Here is a 17,586-nt window from a genome sequence, read left to right on the forward strand (position 1 = left end):
CAGTTAAAATCCCCCATTACTATCACAGTCCCAGCCCTTTCTATCTGTGCAAGGAGCTGAAGCTCCACCTCATTAACACTGGGTGGCCAATAACAAACTCCAATAATTAACTTTGAACCACACACATCATAATGCTTAAGCTTCATCACACTCTCCATCAACTAGGTCCCCTTTCACACTCGCTTTGAGATCACGTCTCACATAAAGACAGACACCACCACCTTTCCTTTTTACTTAGTCTCTCCAAAAGAGTGCATAACTAGGAATATTAATAGCCCAATCATATGAAAATGAAGCCAAGATTCAGCAATTCCAATTAAATCATACTTCTCTTCGTGTACCAAAGTTTCCAACCCACCTATTTTTCTGGGATTGATGAACAAACAATGCACTATTACATTTTTCTTTTGCATATCTTTTTTAGTAGTACAAATAGCACTACAATTTCCAATGGTTGTTTATAACGTGGGAACCTTCTTGTCACCTGTTATAACCCTCCATCCATCAAAACCTATTCCACCCCCCATTATTATCTGAACACTAACTGAACTGTATGCCCGATTGAATTATAGTTCAACCCCCCCCCCCCCCCTCAATCCTAATTCAAATTAGGGATAGACCGATATGTTTTTTTTCAGGGCCGATACCGATATTTTGGTCACAACGTATCGGTATCGGCCGATATTTTTTTATTTATTTTTTTTTTTTATTTAATATCTTTTTATTGAAAGAGAAATTACAATACAAAACATAAGCAATAAACAAGGCTTAAAAAACATATTGAGGAACAGTCAGTCTTAGAAGAATACCGCTATTGCAACACCATTTGGCATGAAAAAGCTATTGGTAAACTGAAATAAATCATCCGATCATGTGAACAATACCAATATAGAGCAACGAGGTATTCCTCATATGGAAATCATAAGAGAGTAAAGAGAGGAGTAAAGACAGAAAGAGCTAGAGAGGGAAATGAGAAAAAGAGAAACATAGCGGGCAAGGAGAGGAAGGAGTAGGATAAAGAAAAAAGAGAACGAGTAAGTAAAAATAGAAAGTGTGCAGGCCACGGGTGTTAAAAAATATATATATAACATAGCAGGCATTAAGAAGAGGAGCAAGAGATCTCTAAAAGAAAATAGAGAACATCACTCATGTAACATGGGGCAGGTAGTAATAGTATTCCAGCAGGAAACAATGTAGGCACTAAACATTATATATATATATAAAATGGCACAATCGGTAAGTGCTACCTTAGATTAACACTCATCTGATTGGGGGGACCCGGAGGGGTTTGAGGAGCAGATAGATAAGTATGTAGGGACAGGGACCAAATTGGCCAAAAATAATCCAGCTTGTCACGAGATATATGAGAAAGCTCTTCAAAATAACAAACTTCATAAATTTTCCGTAGCCATTGATCAACAGGAGGGATAGACGAGCTACCCCAGAAAACCGGGATGAGAGCCTTGGCTGAGTTCATAGGTGTGGCATGAGTGAACGTTTATAGCGAGATATCGGTTTGGTGGTACAATGTAGTAAAACGGTCCAAGGATCCGAAGAAAGAGCCTCCCCTGTGATAGCTTGTATACTGCGAAGTACTTCCGCCCAAAATTACTTGATTAAAGGGCAGTACCACCATATGTGAGCATGAGATGCAGTGTCTCCACAACCCCTCCAACATAACGTCGGGGCTAGAGGGAGATATAGCATTCAACCTCAACGGGGTGTAATACCAACTAGACAGTAACTTATAGTTGGATTCCGCCACTTTGGTAGAAATAGATGAGAGATGTGCCAGGGCAAGAATTTTATCTTTTTGGGCATCTGAGATTTGGGAACCAAGATCCAATTCCCATTTGTAGAGGACGTCTGGATATGATTGGTTTTGTAGATCGATGAGGATTTTATAAAATTGGGAAATAGTGTGTAGAAGAGGTTGTTGAGGTTTAAACAAGAGCTCAACGGGGTTTAAATCCGAAAGATCTCTCAAAGGGTGAGGAAGAGTATGAAGGAAAGCGAGTAGTTGAAGATATCTCCAGCGATCCATAGCAACAGGGGGTTTAGCACCAAGGATCAAGTTCAGGGGTTTTGGTGCATTCGATCGAACAACTTGGTGCAAAAGGAGAGGACCTTTAAGTGACCATGCACGGAACCCAGCGTCCATGGAGCCCGGGGCAAAATAATTGTGGCGCAAAAGGGGCATGAGGGGGGAATTAAACTCCCAAGAGTGTTTCTTGTGAAGCGAGTCCCAGATCGCCAAGGTGGAAGTAGTCAAGGGTGAGGAAAGTGTAGAAAGGGCTCTAGTCTTATGAGGGATCCAGGGGACCACTGCAAGATCAACATTACTCAAATCATTTTCAAGTTGTACCCACAATTTAGTTTTGAGTGAGCATTTCCAGTCGATCACCCGAGACAGGGAGATTGCGTGAAAATACTCCCTCACATTAGGGAGTGCATGCCCCCAAGAACGTTTAGAGCGGTAAAGGGTCGCTGGGTTGATATTTTGTACATTTAAAGTTTTTAAAAATAAAGACAATTTTTGACACAAATCTGGCACTGAACATGTTAATTGTTGTTTAATGCTTAATGGCTGGCTTGCTGGCACCCTGTAGTGGGTGGCTGGCTGGCACAGAAGCTGTGTGTGTGTGGCTGGCTGATACAGGGCCTGTGGGTGGGTGGCTGGCTGGTACAGGGCCTGTGGGGTGCTGGCTATCTGTCACCCTGTCTGTGGGTGGCTGGCTGTCTGGCACCCTGTGGTGGGTGGATGGCTGTCTGGCACCCTGTAGTGGGTGGCTGGCTGCTTGTGGTGGGTGGGTGGTTGGCACAGGGGCTGTGGGTGGCTGGCTGGTACAGGGCCTGTTAGTGGCTCGCTGGTACAGTGCCTGTGGCTGGCTGGTACAGGGCCTGTGGATGTGGGTGGCTGGCTGGCACCGGGCTGCTGTGGGTGGGTGGGTGTATGGCTGTGATACACCCCCGCAAGACTTGTCCCGACTCCAGACGAGGCTGTCCACGGCAAGAAGGCAGAATGACGTCACAAAAATATCGGCAATATCGGCCAGTTCCGGGGCCGATACCGATATATTGGGGAAAGTGCATATCGGCCCTTGATATATCGGCCTTGCTGATAATCAGTCTATTCCTAGTTTAAATACTCCTTCAGCACAACAGACCCCCTTCCATTTCGGTGCAAACTGAAGCACTGAAATGGAAGGGGGTCTGTTGTACTGAAGGAGTACTGTATTTAAACTAGGACTAGGATAGCATATAGGTTGTACCCCAATAAAAATGTGCTCTAGCATATTTGACCTGTCTTTATTTAGGGGAAACCCAGGCTAGAAAAGGTTAAAAAAAAAAAAAAAAAAACTTTGAAAAGATAAAGATAAACTCCAGGAAAACAACAAAATACAATACTAAATATAAATAAAAATATGAGTCCATAGGGATAAGTAAGAAGAAAGCAATTATAGTGAGAAAAGGCAATAAGACACTATGAATGTCTAATGGCCAAGAAATCCTAGCAGTGTATCCTGGCTGGACGCTCACATCTATATTATATGACAACGCTTGCTGAAATGGTTTACCCTGAATTACATTCACTCCCCGGGAATCCAATGACACAGTTCACTATCATGAATTAAAAAAGGATGCTCCACGTCCACAGGGAATCATGGCTCCATTAATTCTATTATCGTTTCCGTCTCATTTCAATAAATCTTACTTTCCAAGCAACACTGCGGGAACAGCAATAAGCCCATCAAATAGCTGAACGCATGGAAAAAGGCAGGAATACATTACACATAATCCATAAATGATAGCTCCATTATTATTTATGGATAAAATGAAGCTGAACCCCGTCCTGAGAATAGAAAAATGAGGGCTTTTTGAAGGCATAGTTTATAGTTAGACAGTGAATATGAATGTCTCAACGCTGTTATCAAAAATTAACTGTTTCAGGAATTTTGACCATCCCCTACACAATAATTTGTTATAGGTATATAAAGCCTTGAAAACCCCTGTGTTATGTTAACATTTTCTATCTCAGGTAACAGACCACGGTAAAATAACCATACATAAAAGAAAGAAGGTTGACGCGAATTACAAAAAACAAAACAAAAAAAAACAGACTATATATATATATATATATATATATATACACACACACACACACACACACACACACACACACCATATATATTATTCTTCAGCACACAAATGGGAGGGTATAACACCCAAAAATGGTGCTAATTAGAGAACATACACACTTTATGTAAATTGTATAACTGCATTACTTTTCGAAGACAAAACTGCATGTTTGCTAATCTACTTCATCTCATAAGTCAATTTTAAAACTATTTATACCAAATGATCTATAGTGAGAGCTAACAGTAGGATAAATAATGCTGAATTTTTACTCTTATCAAAGGAAGGTAATGAAGCAAATTCTATATACCCAATAGAGCATGTGTGAAATCACTTTGGGAAGGACTCCCCCACCAGAAGTTTAATAAACCTCTGCTTTGTTAGTTGGCAGGTACAGTTGTTCAAGGAAGCCTTTGATGTTTCAAAAATTAAATAAATTAAATAAAAATAGTCCTCTAACTAGAAGGCAGAAGTATGATAGAAAGAGGTTGGCTCAAGATTAAAAGAAATTTTATCTATCGAGGAATGTAGATCCAAAACCTCTTTCCCAGTGAAAGACGCTATGCTAGCAATAGCATATTTTAAATGTATTAGTTATTCAGGTAGCTGGTGTCAAGACAGTCCATCGTGAATAGCGGTCTTAAGTAGCCCAAATATTAATCTTTTTTTTTTTTTTTTTTTTATTCAACCAACGGATTGAAAAAAAAAAAATGACTAGATTCTCGATGTGGATGGGGCTATCACTCCCACTGAGCTATTGTGTACTGACAGTGCGGAGACTTCCCTATCAAAATACACTGATCAGTGATGCTGGCTGTAGTGGACTGTAGCAAACACCTTGGAGAAAACCCAAGGGGTTGTGGTCATGTCAAGGGTAAAAGCAATGAAAAGGTATTGCTAATCACCCCAAGAAAATGCAGATAGCACTGGTAAGGAGAAAGACGGGAATGTGCAAGTAAACATCCTGGATGTCTACTAATGCCAGAAAATTCCCCTGAAGGAGGGAGGCATTAACTGACCTGGCCAATTCCATATGGAACATCTGAACCCACAGGAACAAAGTGAGAGTCTTCAAATCCAAAATTGGCCAAACTCGTCATTTCACTTGGGAATTGTGAACGGGTTTAAGTAAAAATCCTGAAACTGTTCCTCATTCAGAATTAGGATTATGACCCCATGCAAAAGGAGTTGCTGAACAACAGCAAGAAGATCTGTCTGTCTTTGGGGGGAGGGGCACATTTTAGCGCATGAAGCTAGGAGGAGGAAGAATCCAAAACTCTAGTTGGTAGTCTCTTTAACCGGTTGCCGACCGCCGCACGACTATATACTGCGGCGGTCAGGCCCGGCCAGGCAGAGTGACGTATCGATACGTCACTCGCCTGTCACTGACTTGCGAGCCTATTGCGGGCGGGCGCGCGCCCGCCGAGGCGCGCGCCCGCCGCGGCTCGTTCACAGACAAGTCAGTGCGTGTGACCGGCGGACTCGATGTCCGCCAGTCACCCTACGATCGCTCCTGTGAAGGGAGAAAGACAGAGCGGCTTGTGTAAACAAGCTGCCTGTCAGTTCTCCCTGTGTAAAAGTGAAGATCTGACCGTTCTACTATGTAGAACTGTTGATCTTTGCTTTTACACCAATAGCAATGTCCCTGCACAGTTAGAATCACGCCCCTAGGACACACTTAACCCCTCCCTGTCCAATAAAGTTAACCCCTTCCCTGCCAGTGTCATTTTTGCAGTAACAGTGCATATGTATAGCACTGATTACTGCAGTAATGTCACTGGTACCCCCAAAAGTGTCAAAAATGTCAGTCAAGGGTCCGATCTGTCCGCCGCAATGTCGCAGTACCGAAAAAAAAATCGCAGATCGCCGCCATTACGCGTTAAAAAAAAAAAACACCAAAAATGACAAAAATCTTTCCCTTTGTTAGTAAACGCGATAACTTTTGCGCAAACCAATCAAAATACGCTTTTTGCGATTTTTTTTTACCAAACATAGGTAGCATAAAACAAATTGGCCGAAAAATGTTAAAAAATTTTGATTTTTACATTTTTTTGGGGAATTTCTTATAAAAAAATGTGAAAAATATTGTTATTTTTGCAAAATTTACGCTCTTTTTTTGTTTATAGCGCGTGATCAAAAAATCGCACAGGTGATCAAATACCACCAAAAGAAAGCTCTGTTTGTGGGAAAAAAAGAACGTCAAATTCGTTTAGGTACAGCGTCGCACGACCGCGCAATTGTCCGTTAAAGTCACGCAGTAAAAAATCGCAAAAAAAAACCCTGGTCCTTTAGCAGCCAAATCCTCCGGGGCTTAAGTGGTTAAAGGACACTCTGGACCCAGACATGAGATTTTGTGGGACCAGACGACTGAAACGACACACAGACACCCCCCTGACAAACAAACAAGGGCACACCATCACTAGGAAGAGGGCTTGGGACCAGACTTGGCTGGCTTGGAGGACCACACCTTCAAACAAAAGTTCCAGACTTAGGCCTGAGACGGAATAAAGGAACTTTTCCTAGATTCAGGATAAGAAAACCTACTTGTGAAAACAGAAGCTTTCAATTTTGGGGGTAGGGGGTTGGGGCGGGAGTGGGGGAGAGTACTTCTATGCCTTGTGATCTCCCCATCTACTTGATCCAAGGAGGAAGAAATCTGCGATCTCCCTCATAGGGCAGATTCTCAAGATGTTTCTTGCTTTGGAGTTCTGCTGACCAGCATATTTTCCAAAGATTAGTCTGCATATGAGTGGAAAGAAGGCACATACTGAAGATATGGCAAAGCATATCCAGAAAGCCATTCATGCAGTAGTGTAAGAAAATCAGATAAAATCTCCAGTTGGTGGGGATCAGCAGGATCCATTAACATGGATCAATGTTCTCAGGTCATGTACTTAGTTCAGGCAGCAAGGGTCTCGCAAACTCAGGGATGGATGTGCGTGCTCCTCAGCCGGTCATTCTTGGTTTCAACCCTGTGGCTATCACATAGCCATTAGATTGTATTTACTTGTGATTTTTGTAATAGGCATTGAAGGCCAGTCATAGATGGGGCAGGTTGGGGGAGGCTGGGGCTAGCTCCATGCCCACCTGTCCCTCATCTATCCATTATCTAGCATGTGCTCCCACTGTGGAGACACTTATAAATTAGTAGTGTTAGGACTGCAAGTAATACAGGGTGCCGTGAAGGGGCCTTGCAGCTTACACATGCGTTTGCAAATGTGTGTTAACTAAACCCCTGTTTTTAACCTATATTGTTAGACAGGTTGATTCGGTTTGTTAGCAGACTGGTCGGTAAGTATGGTTTACTTAGGGCCGATTGTTCGCACGCACCTCATCTAAAGTCCCAATCTTTTTTCCTTAATTTCCATCACAGGGATGGAGACACTGAATTTTATCTGGCTTGTGTCTCATTCAAAGTCCCAAAACTGCCCATACTTAATATACAATCAGGGATGGAGGTGCGTGCTCCTCAGTCAGTCATTATTGGTTTCAACCCTGTGGCTATCACATAGCCATTGGATTGTATTTACTTGTGATTTTTGTAATATACATTGAAGGCCAGTCATAGATGGGGGCAGGTTGGGGGAGGCTGGGGCTACCTCCATGCCCACCTGTCCCTCACCCATTCATTAGCTAGCATGTGCTCCCACTGTGTAATACAGGGTGCCGTGAAGGGGCCTTGCAGCTTACACATGCGTTTGCCTTGTGTTACCATGTTGCCGTGAGTTGCAATGCACGGCGGCCATGTTTGTGTAGTCTAGCGACCAGTTTGCGGTGGTTTGTCATAGACCAGAGTCGTTTGGTTTTTCTGTGCCTCGAGGCATGTGCTGTGGCTGAGGGGGAAGGAGCGCCATCTTGGGCCTCCAGGGCCGCCTGGATCGCTGCGTCTTTTTCACCCCTGCGAGTCATCATCGGCTCCTGGGGAAGCAGAGGATTCCTCCAGGTATTGCTAGGAGGCAGCAGTGGTAGTCGGTAAGGAGCAGGAGAAGCAGTGAGGGAAGGATCATGAGAGGATACATGGCGGGAGCTCTGTGATGTGCGTCCGCTCACATGCCATTGCAGGCCAAGCCCCCAAAAGTCAATTTTCATGTTCCTGATCTTTTTGGAATGTGGTGTCCTCATTTTTAATACCGGATCCACCCAGTATTTTTTATAAAATACATGTAAAATCTTAACAGGACTATGAATGATTAATGTTATAAACTTTTAGGAATTACAAGTAAATTTACAAAAGTCAATTTATCTGAAAGGAGTTCAAAAATAGTTGCATTCTAGATGTTGTAAAAATTGCTGTATTCAAACAAGGTGTTATTAAAAGTGTTGTTACAGAGTTCACAGCAAAATTTCACATGATTAATTGATCTGATATGATATGATTTTGTAGCAAAGTTAAAAGTTATAAAGGCATACTAATTTAATCTACAATCATAAAAATATGCAAGCAGTATAAGCATATTTAATGGACCTATACTGTATACAGGTACATAGGCACATCTGCTTTTGAAAAAAATGTTACTTAAAAGAATAGGCAATTATTTTCCAACTGAATAAGAGGTATTTACTACCCAGACATACCAAGTCAGTTTTGGAGGAGTCCTGGTAGTCCACAGCAAAGCTGCTTGGGGATTTGTTCATGCCATTGCACTCACTGGCTGGCTTTGGTGACTGTGCATGCTGTCTATAAGTGGCACTCTTTGGTGTCCAGCAGAAAAGGTTAATTGACTCTCTGACACATCGCTCAATGTCGATTTCTGTGGGCAGATGAAGTAATATGTTATTAATAACAGTGCTTAAAATATTTTCAAAAATCAACAATCATATCAACATAGTATTTTAGATTAATTAAAATGTTATAAATTACCAAAACTTGTATATTTTGTGATGCAGAGTGTTCTGAACAGAATTAGAAACCATGCAATGCTTTTTAAAACTTAGTAAAAAAAAAAATTATATGAATGCATGCACAGAATCAAAAATTTAAATTATATTACATTTCTTTTATTTAACCAATCACAAAGTGCTTTAAAAAACACTATGTGGGTAAATTTTCAAATTGCATGTGGAAGTTCTGCTGTCTTCAACCACCCAACCATTTGCAAGCAAAAATTCATCTTTTTTAAATTCTCCTTGTATATAAGTGGGTATTCTTTGCAAAGTTCACCTTCTCCACATCCTTTAAGAAAAGTGAATATTCCAATGAAAAGTGTAAATTCACTTTGCAAAATGAATATACTGTTCTCTGTAATTTGTATTTATTGATCAACAACCTAGATTATATAGACTCTACATGGTTATCCTAATCCTTAAAAGGAAGATTTAGACTGTGGCAGAATGTTGGGCAAGATCAGTGAAGCAATCCAAGATGGTCAGTCTCCAGGGTCCGTTCTCAACCTCCAACTAACTTTTATAAAACCACTGTACAGTAAATATGAAGCCAAAACTGGATTTGCACCAGATAAATCCACAATCCATAAGAGTCCAAATGGTAATCAAGGTAAATACTACCTGTGACAACTACATCTTGGAGTTTTCAAAACAAAAATGCTAAACATTTTGAAATTGATTAAACTGTTATATAAAACCCTTATCCTCTTCATTGTTCAAACTATATAGAATATCGATATAGGGATATTCCCTATCAAGTATTAGAAAAAGCAAGGTGAAACTTCCAGATGTTCATAATGCCTAAATCCTTTTCTTTGGGATAAGTAGAGAGAAAATCTTACATGTGACAAAATCCCTTGCAAAGCATCTTTTTAGCATTTGATAGCTGTGTCATAGTACCTTGATGAATCTTGGAGAATACTGTTTCATAATTTTGTTAACAAGTTGTTTATCTTTTACAAATTTAGCTGAATGGTGGTCATCGAAAATGAAGTAAAACATTTAGTGCTCTTTCACAATGGCAGCCAGACGGGAGGGGGGGCTCAAAAACAGTCTAAGTTCAATGGGTTCATTGAGTTCAATGGGTCAGTACCGCAAAAGCAAGCCAAACACTTGAATCACAGTGCCGGCAGTCCGGCAATGCAAAGTTGTCATTCAGCAAAAAGAAACAAAAGTAAACAGGCATCAGAAGGCAAGGAGTAGCAACTCTGGAATGCCTGCCAGCTGCAGCTATACCACTCTATGAAATGCAATCCACCCAGACCCACTTTTCAGAGTTCGGTAGACTTACTGCTCGTCTAAAAGAGCCCTTATTTTAACTGCACTATACTGTGATTGAGGAACTTCTGTGCAGTGTGACAGTCTCACAGACACATTTCTTCTTCAAATGGACAGCTGGACAGAACAACTACAGACTAGGCTTTTCTGTCAAATGCCCATGCAGAGAAAGAATTGTTTCATGATCTTAATTGAATAATTCTGAAAAACGATTTCAATGGATCCAAGCTTTTCAAAAGCAAACATTTTTTAAGACGGTTCCAAGAAACTTTTGTTGTATAGGAGTTTTTTTTTTTTTTACTTTCCCTTTAATTTTTTAGGCTACTATAATAATAAAAATAGAAAACAGAGTTTGTGCTCTTATGCAGCAGTAGTAGAAGCAGTGCTTTTATTGTTTACTCAAGCTTATTCAGATTTCTTTGAACCAATCAGCTATGCCAAAAGAGTACAAGGGGTTAATTTTGAGATATACTGCAAAAGGTTAAAGTGTTTCTAAACTCAAAAGGTTTTTTTTTACTTTAATGCAATAATCATCTGCCTACTGGGTACTTTCTCCCTCTTCCTGCCCAGGTCAATTTTCAGCTTTCAGAAGCTGTCACACTTTGAATGCCGATTAATCGGTCATGCAACCACTTACCCAAACTAAATGTTTTATAATTTTTTTGAGACACAAATAGCTTTCTTTTGGTGGTATTTAATCACCACTGTGTTTTTTTTTTTTGTAAACCAACCTAAAAAGACAGAAATTTGGAAAAAAAAAAAAGTTTTTCTTAGTTTCTGTTATAAAATAGTGCAAATAAGTAATTTTTCTCCTTCACTGATGTGCGCTGTTGAGGCGGCACTGATAGGCATCTCTGGCGGGCACTGACAGGAATCACTGGTGGGCATTGACAGGCAGCACTGATGAGCACTGATAGGCATTACTGATGTGCACTGATTGGCATTACTGATGTGCACTGATTGGCAGCATTTGTGGGCACTGTTGTGGCTGCACTGATAATCAGGACATTGATGATCATTGCCCTGATTATAAGTATAGATATCCCCTGTGTGGATTTGCCGGTTATCAGCTCTCCTCTCCTCAAGAACCGGCAAATCCTGTTTACACTGTTATTGGACACATAGTGATTGTCTCTTAACCTCAATCTGTGATCAGCTGCGTCCTATAGACATAGAGACCACAGATCCCTGCTGATGCGCCCCACAGGGGGCCACGGGCAGTGCAATCACGAGAGGACATTCATAGATGGCCTCCCAGCATTGTGAGCCCACACTGTAGCCGCCTTCCGGCTATAGCGCGGGCGGGAACAGGTTAAGGCAGTGGTTCTCAACTCCGGTCCTCAGGGCACACTAACAGGCCAGGTTTGCAAGAAAACTGAAATAATCACAGGTGATATAATTTGCTGCTCAGTGATTGCAGTATTCTAGTCTCTATCTCCCCAAGGTGATACTTAAAATCTGGCCTGTTAGTGTGCCCCGAGGACCGGAGTTGAGAAACACTCGGTTAAGGTAAAAAAACCTTGCACTACCTGCCCCTTATCACTTATCAGAGTCCTCTCACGCTCCAGCTCTGTTCCCGGCTGCAGCACCGCTGCTCTCTGTTCCTAGTCTCACAGAAGACATTGAGAAAAGTGGGAGCCACAGGCTCCTGCTGCTGTCGATCAAGTCCTGTAAGAAGGGAACGGGGGACATGAGCCGGCATAGGTGCCCCCATAACATACGGCTTGCTAAGAAAACAGCCGGTAGAAGAAAGAGCAGACAGCACCGGTGGGGGACTCCAGAAGAAGAGTTAAGGGGCTGCTCTTGGTAATATTGTTGCCCAGAGGTGGTAAGCATAAAAACGTGTTTATTTTAGCAAAAAAAAAATAAAAATGGGATTTTTGTACTTACCGCAAAATCCACTTCTCTGAGTTCATCAACGGACACAGCGCTCCATAAATCATAACTACTGAATTATATTGCCTCCTTCAGGAGTAGGACTAGGCAGAACAAAAAACACCTGGCTATGCCCATGGGCTGTCCTCAGCTTGGTAAATAAATTCCCCTCTCTGCTCTAGGTAATCAGTTTAGTAGCAAGCAGTATTAGAAGTATCAAAACTTCTTAGAGGGGTGGGTGCTGTGTCCATCGATGAACTCAGAGAAATGGATTTTACGGTAAGTACAAAAATCCCATTTTCTCTTTCGTTCATCGACAGACACAGCGCTCCTTGAATCATAACTACTGGGACATCCAAAAGCCATGCCAAAAGGAAAATGAGGGGTGGGGAAAATAACCCAAGGCTAAACATAAGAGCCCTAACCAGGACACAGGTGCCTTAACCGGGTCACAGGAGCCCCATTTGAAAAATACAAATTTAAAGACAAAACACCCCTTTAAGAGGGAACAGCCCCTCAAACAGCAGCCTGAAAAACGTTGCGGACAAAAGAAGCATCTGCAAATGCCAAAGCATCTACATTTTAGACTTCTGTGAAGGTATGCACCGACGACCAAGTGTCTGCCTTGCAAACTTGCTATTCTGATGCCGGATGATGGAAGGCACAAGAAGCCCTCGGTGCCCGAGTAGAATGCGTTGTCAGGGAAAGGTGGAACCTGACCTTTAATGGAATAGGCCTGAGTCGACATCTGTCTGATCCATCTGGAGATGGTAGCCGAAGAAGCGGCCAGTCCTTTTCATGGTCCGTCCGTAACCACAAACAGCGAGTCTGACCACCGAAAGGATTCAGTAGCTGCCAGATACACCCGAATTGCACGAACCACATCCAAGGTATGCAAAGCAAATTCCTTTGGATGAGCCGGCTTGGGACACAAGGAAGGCAACATAATGTCCTCATTCAAATGGAAGTCAGAGACAACTTTGGGCTGGAATGATGGACAGGGACGAAGAACCACTTTATCCCTATGGATCTCAAAATAGAGACTGCGACTGAAGGAAAAATGCTGCCAATTCCGATACCCTGCGGGCCAAGGTAATAGCCACCAATAATGTCCCTTTCTGGGATAACGCAGACAAGGGAATCTTCAGAATATTCTACAAAAAATTCTGGAGAACCAAAAGCACTAAATTTAAATCCCATGGCGGCAAAATAGACCATACAGGTGGAGTCACATGTCGAACCCCCTGAATGAAGGTAACTATAGAGTGCGTGGCTAGGGGTCGCTTAGCCCTTGATGGTATTCAAGGCCAACTTCTGATTAACGCCCCGTTGAAGAAAGGTTAAGATCTGAGCCATAGAAAAAGATAGAGTATAAGAGCCTATCGACTCACACCAAGAAATGTATGCTTTCCACGTACAGTGCCTTGCGATAGTATTCCGTCCCCTTGAACATTTCGACCTTTTGCCACATTTCAGGCTTCGAACATAAATATATAAAACTGTATTTTTTTGTGAAGAATCAACAACAAGTGGGACACAATCATGAAGTGGAATGAAATTTATTGGATATTTCAAACTTTTTTAACAAATAAAAAACTGAAAAATTGGGTGTGCAAAATTATTCAGCCCCCTTAACCACTTTACTACCAGTCACGTAACCTCTACGTGATCAGACTTTGCGGGGTTATACCGGGATGATGCCTCTAGCTAGAGGCATCATCCCGGTACCGTTGTTTGAAGCCGACGGTCGGCTTTCCGTCGGTAACGATCGATGCGGCTCGGGAGCCGCTCGATCGTTACCCGGGGGGGCGGGAGGGGACGTCCCCCCCCTCCCGCCGCCTTCCGCGGCTTTGCTCGGGGCTACCGTCCCACCGGGAGCCCCGAGCACCCAGCCGGCACGTCCGCCGGCTGGATGGAGTCCCGATGAATGCCGGAAACGGCATCGATCGGGTCTCCGATGACGTAACCCGGAGGCGGCGTCCATGACGTCACGTCCGGGTTACTGTGCTGCAAAAGGCGGCAGATTTGAAAAACGGCTGTATGCAAAAATGCCGTTTTCGGCGTTTTGCATACAGGGAAGTGTAGTGGAGGGGTCCAGGGTCTTTTAGACCCTCGATCCCTCCATAAAGAGTACCTGTCACGACATATTGCTGTCACCAGGGATGTTTACATTGCTTGTGACAGCAATAAAAGTGATCAGATTTTTTTTTTTTTTAAAAACCTGTAATAATGTTTAAAAAAAAAGAAAAAATAAATAGGAAAAAAAAAAAAAAAAAAAATTTAGCCGTCCCCGTCACCGTTAGCTCGCGCACAAAAAAAACGTATACGCAAGTCGAGCCGCAAATGAAATCGCTGTTCAAACCACACATGTGAGGTATCGCCGCGATCGCCAGAGCGTGGGCAATAATTAAAAAAAAAGAGCTACACTCTAACTCTAAACTGGTAACCGTTAAATAAATTTAAAGCGTCGCAGATTGAGATCTCTATTGACCGTAGTTTGTCGCCATCCCACGGGGGGGCGCAATTTTAAACCGTAACATGTTTGGTATCTATTTACTCTGCGTGACATCATCTTTCACAATATACAAAAAAAATGGGCTAACTTTACTGTTTAGTATTTTTTAAATGCAGTGAAATGTGATTTTTCAAATTTTTTCCAAAAAAATGGCGTTTTAAAGACCGCTGCGCAAATACTGCGTGACAAAAAATTTTGCAATGACCGACATTTTATTCTCCAGAGTCTTTGCTAAAAAAATATATATAATGTTTGGGGGTTCTAAGTAGTTTTCTAGGAAAAAATACTGGTTTTAACTTGTGAACAAAAAGTGTCCGAAATAGGGCTGGGGCTAAAGTGGTTAAGTTAATACTTTGTAGCGCCACCTTTTGCTGCGATCACAGCTGTAAGTCGCTTGGGCTATGTCTCTATCAGTTTTGCACATCGAGAGACTGAAATTTTTGCCCATTCCTCCTTGCAAAACAGCTCAAGCTCAGTGAGGTTGGATGGAGAGCGTTTGTGAACAGCAGTTTTCAGTTCTTTCCACAGATTCTCGATTGGATTCAGGTCTGGACTTTGACTTGGCCATTCTAACACCTGGATATGTTTATTTGTGAACCATTCCATTGTAGATTTTGCTTTATGTTTTGGATCATTGTCTTGTTGGAAGACAAATCTCCGTCCCAGTCTCAGGTCTTTTGCAGACTCCATCAGGATTTCTTCCAGAATGGTCCTGTATTTGGCTCCATCCATCTTCCCATCAATTTTAACCATCTTCCCTGTCCCTGCTGAAGAAAAGCAGGCCCAAACCATGATGCTGCCACCACCATGTTTGACAGTGGGGATGGTGTGTTTAGGATGATAAGCTGTGTTGCTTTTACGCCAAATAACGTTTTGCATTGTTGCCAAAAAGTTAGATTTTGGTTTCATCTAACCAGAGCACCTTCTTCCACATGTTTGGTGTGTCTCCCAGGTGGCTTGTGGCAAACTTTAAACTACACTTTTTATGGATATCTTTAAGAAATGGCTTTCTTCTTGCCACTCTTCCATGAAGGCCAGATTTGTGCAGTATACGACTGATTGTTGTCCTATGGACAGAGTCTCCCACTTTAGCTGTAGATCTCTGCAGTTCATCCAGAGTGATCATGGGCCTCTTGGCTGCATCTCTGATCAGTCTTCTCCTTGTATGAGCTAAAAGTTTAGAGGGACGGCCAGGTCTTCGTAGATTTGCAGTGGTCTGATACTCCTTCCATTTCAATATTATCGCTTGCACAGTGCTCCTTGGGATGTTTAAAGCTTGGGAAATCTTTTTGTATCCAAATCCGGCTTTAAACTTCTCCACAACAGTATCTCGGACCTGCCTGGTGTGTTCGTTGGTCTTCATGATGCGCTTTAAACGGACCTCTGAGACTATCACAGTGCAGGTGCATTTATACGGAGACTTGATTACACACAGGTGGATTCTATTTATCATCATTAGTCATTTAGGTCAACATTGGATCATTAAGAGATCCTCACTGAACTTTTGGAGAGAGTTTGCTGCACTGAAAGTAAAGGGGCTGAATAATTTTGCACGCCCAATTTTTCAGTTTTTTATTTGTTAACAAAGTTTGAAATATCCAATAAATTTCGTTCCACTTCATGATTATGTCCCACTTGTTGATTCTTCACAAAAAAATTACAGTTTTATATCTTTATGTTTGAAGCCTGAAATGTGGCAAAGGGTCACAAAGTTCAAGGGGGCCGACTACTTTCGCAAGGCACTGTACAATGGTATATCTTGCTGAAGACGACTTCCTCGCCTTCACCATAGTAGGGATCACTGATCCAGACAAACCTCTATCCCCCAGTACCTGGCTTTTAATAGCTAAGCCATTAAAAACCAGCGACTGTAAAGCAGGATGGTAGATCAGCCCTTGGGACAACTGGTCTTCTCTAAGAGGAAGCCCCCAAGGGACGTTTACGGCCACCAGGATGATTAGAAGATCTTCGCTCTTGATTCCCTGCAGAAACTGAGGAAGAAGCCAGAGCCAAGGATGATACTGGCCTTACCATGGTCCTTGGACACCTGCAGCATCTGCCAGAGGAACCTGCGATCTCACCATGAACATTGGTATCCCCCTGTGGAGTCGAACCTGCTAAAGGAACTGCACATGGGACTGTGCAAACAGGCTCAGAACCTGTATGCAAATCAGGAGAGAGAACTATCTGTGTGACAGCAGCCGGTGAATCACGGCCTGTGGTTCCTGAAAATTGTCCAGAGGAAGGGCCACCTTGGTCACAATAAAAATCAGAACTAGGTAATTAAATTCCCTGGACAGGGATAAGGGGGACCTTAGGTAGATCGGACATTACCTGAACCTTTGCAGGAATTAAATCCGCACAAGGAGACTCAGGACGTACAAAATCTGAATAGAACAAACTTTGCCCCCCTTTCTGGGTACCCCCAAAAAAACATTTCGCAGATCTCCTTGACGCTCACAAAAGAAGTGCACTGGGCCGGAAACCAGCGAAGATGTCCCCCTACCCTAATAATGGGTGAGGGTAGACCTTCATGCTGAAGGGGGTCTTGTCTGCGGATCCGGAGAAGCTAGATCTAGGCTTACCAGACCAAGGTTGCGTAGAACCTCCCAGGGAAGATTTGAAAGATCTATTTCCCTTATTCTTTGTCCCAGGAGCACAAGAGAATTTTCTATGGGCTGAGAAGGAAGGTCCCAGTCTGCATCGAGGCTCCTTCTCTTTCCTTGACTGTGGCCGGAAGGTACTCCCCCCCCCCCCCGAGACACTTAACTAGGTCCTTACCTCTTATTAGGCAGAAAAAAACTGAGTAGCTATAGCAGAGAGAGGGAGTATACCCCCTGGGACTGCCCATAGGCGTAGCCAGACTTTTTTTCTGCCTAGTCTCCTACTCCTGTAGG

At 42.6% G+C, this 17,586-nt stretch overlaps 1 protein-coding gene across 1 annotated transcript in view; it reads right to left on the reverse strand.

The window, feature by feature from the left end:
- The window catches only part of TBCK (TBC1 domain containing kinase), a 554,412-nt gene that overhangs the window by 165,799 nt on the left and 371,027 nt on the right, over window positions 1–17,586 (reverse strand). The window contains exon 23 of the mRNA XM_082256928.1: window positions 8,713–8,888. Within this exon, the coding sequence (XP_082113054.1) occupies window positions 8,713–8,888 (176 nt within the window). The remainder of the gene's footprint in view (window positions 1–8,712; window positions 8,889–17,586) is intronic.

Source organism: Pelophylax lessonae (genome assembly GCF_965119305.1).
Source record: "Pelophylax lessonae genome assembly, chromosome: 1".
Taxonomy (NCBI): domain Eukaryota; kingdom Metazoa; phylum Chordata; class Amphibia; order Anura; family Ranidae; genus Pelophylax; species Pelophylax lessonae.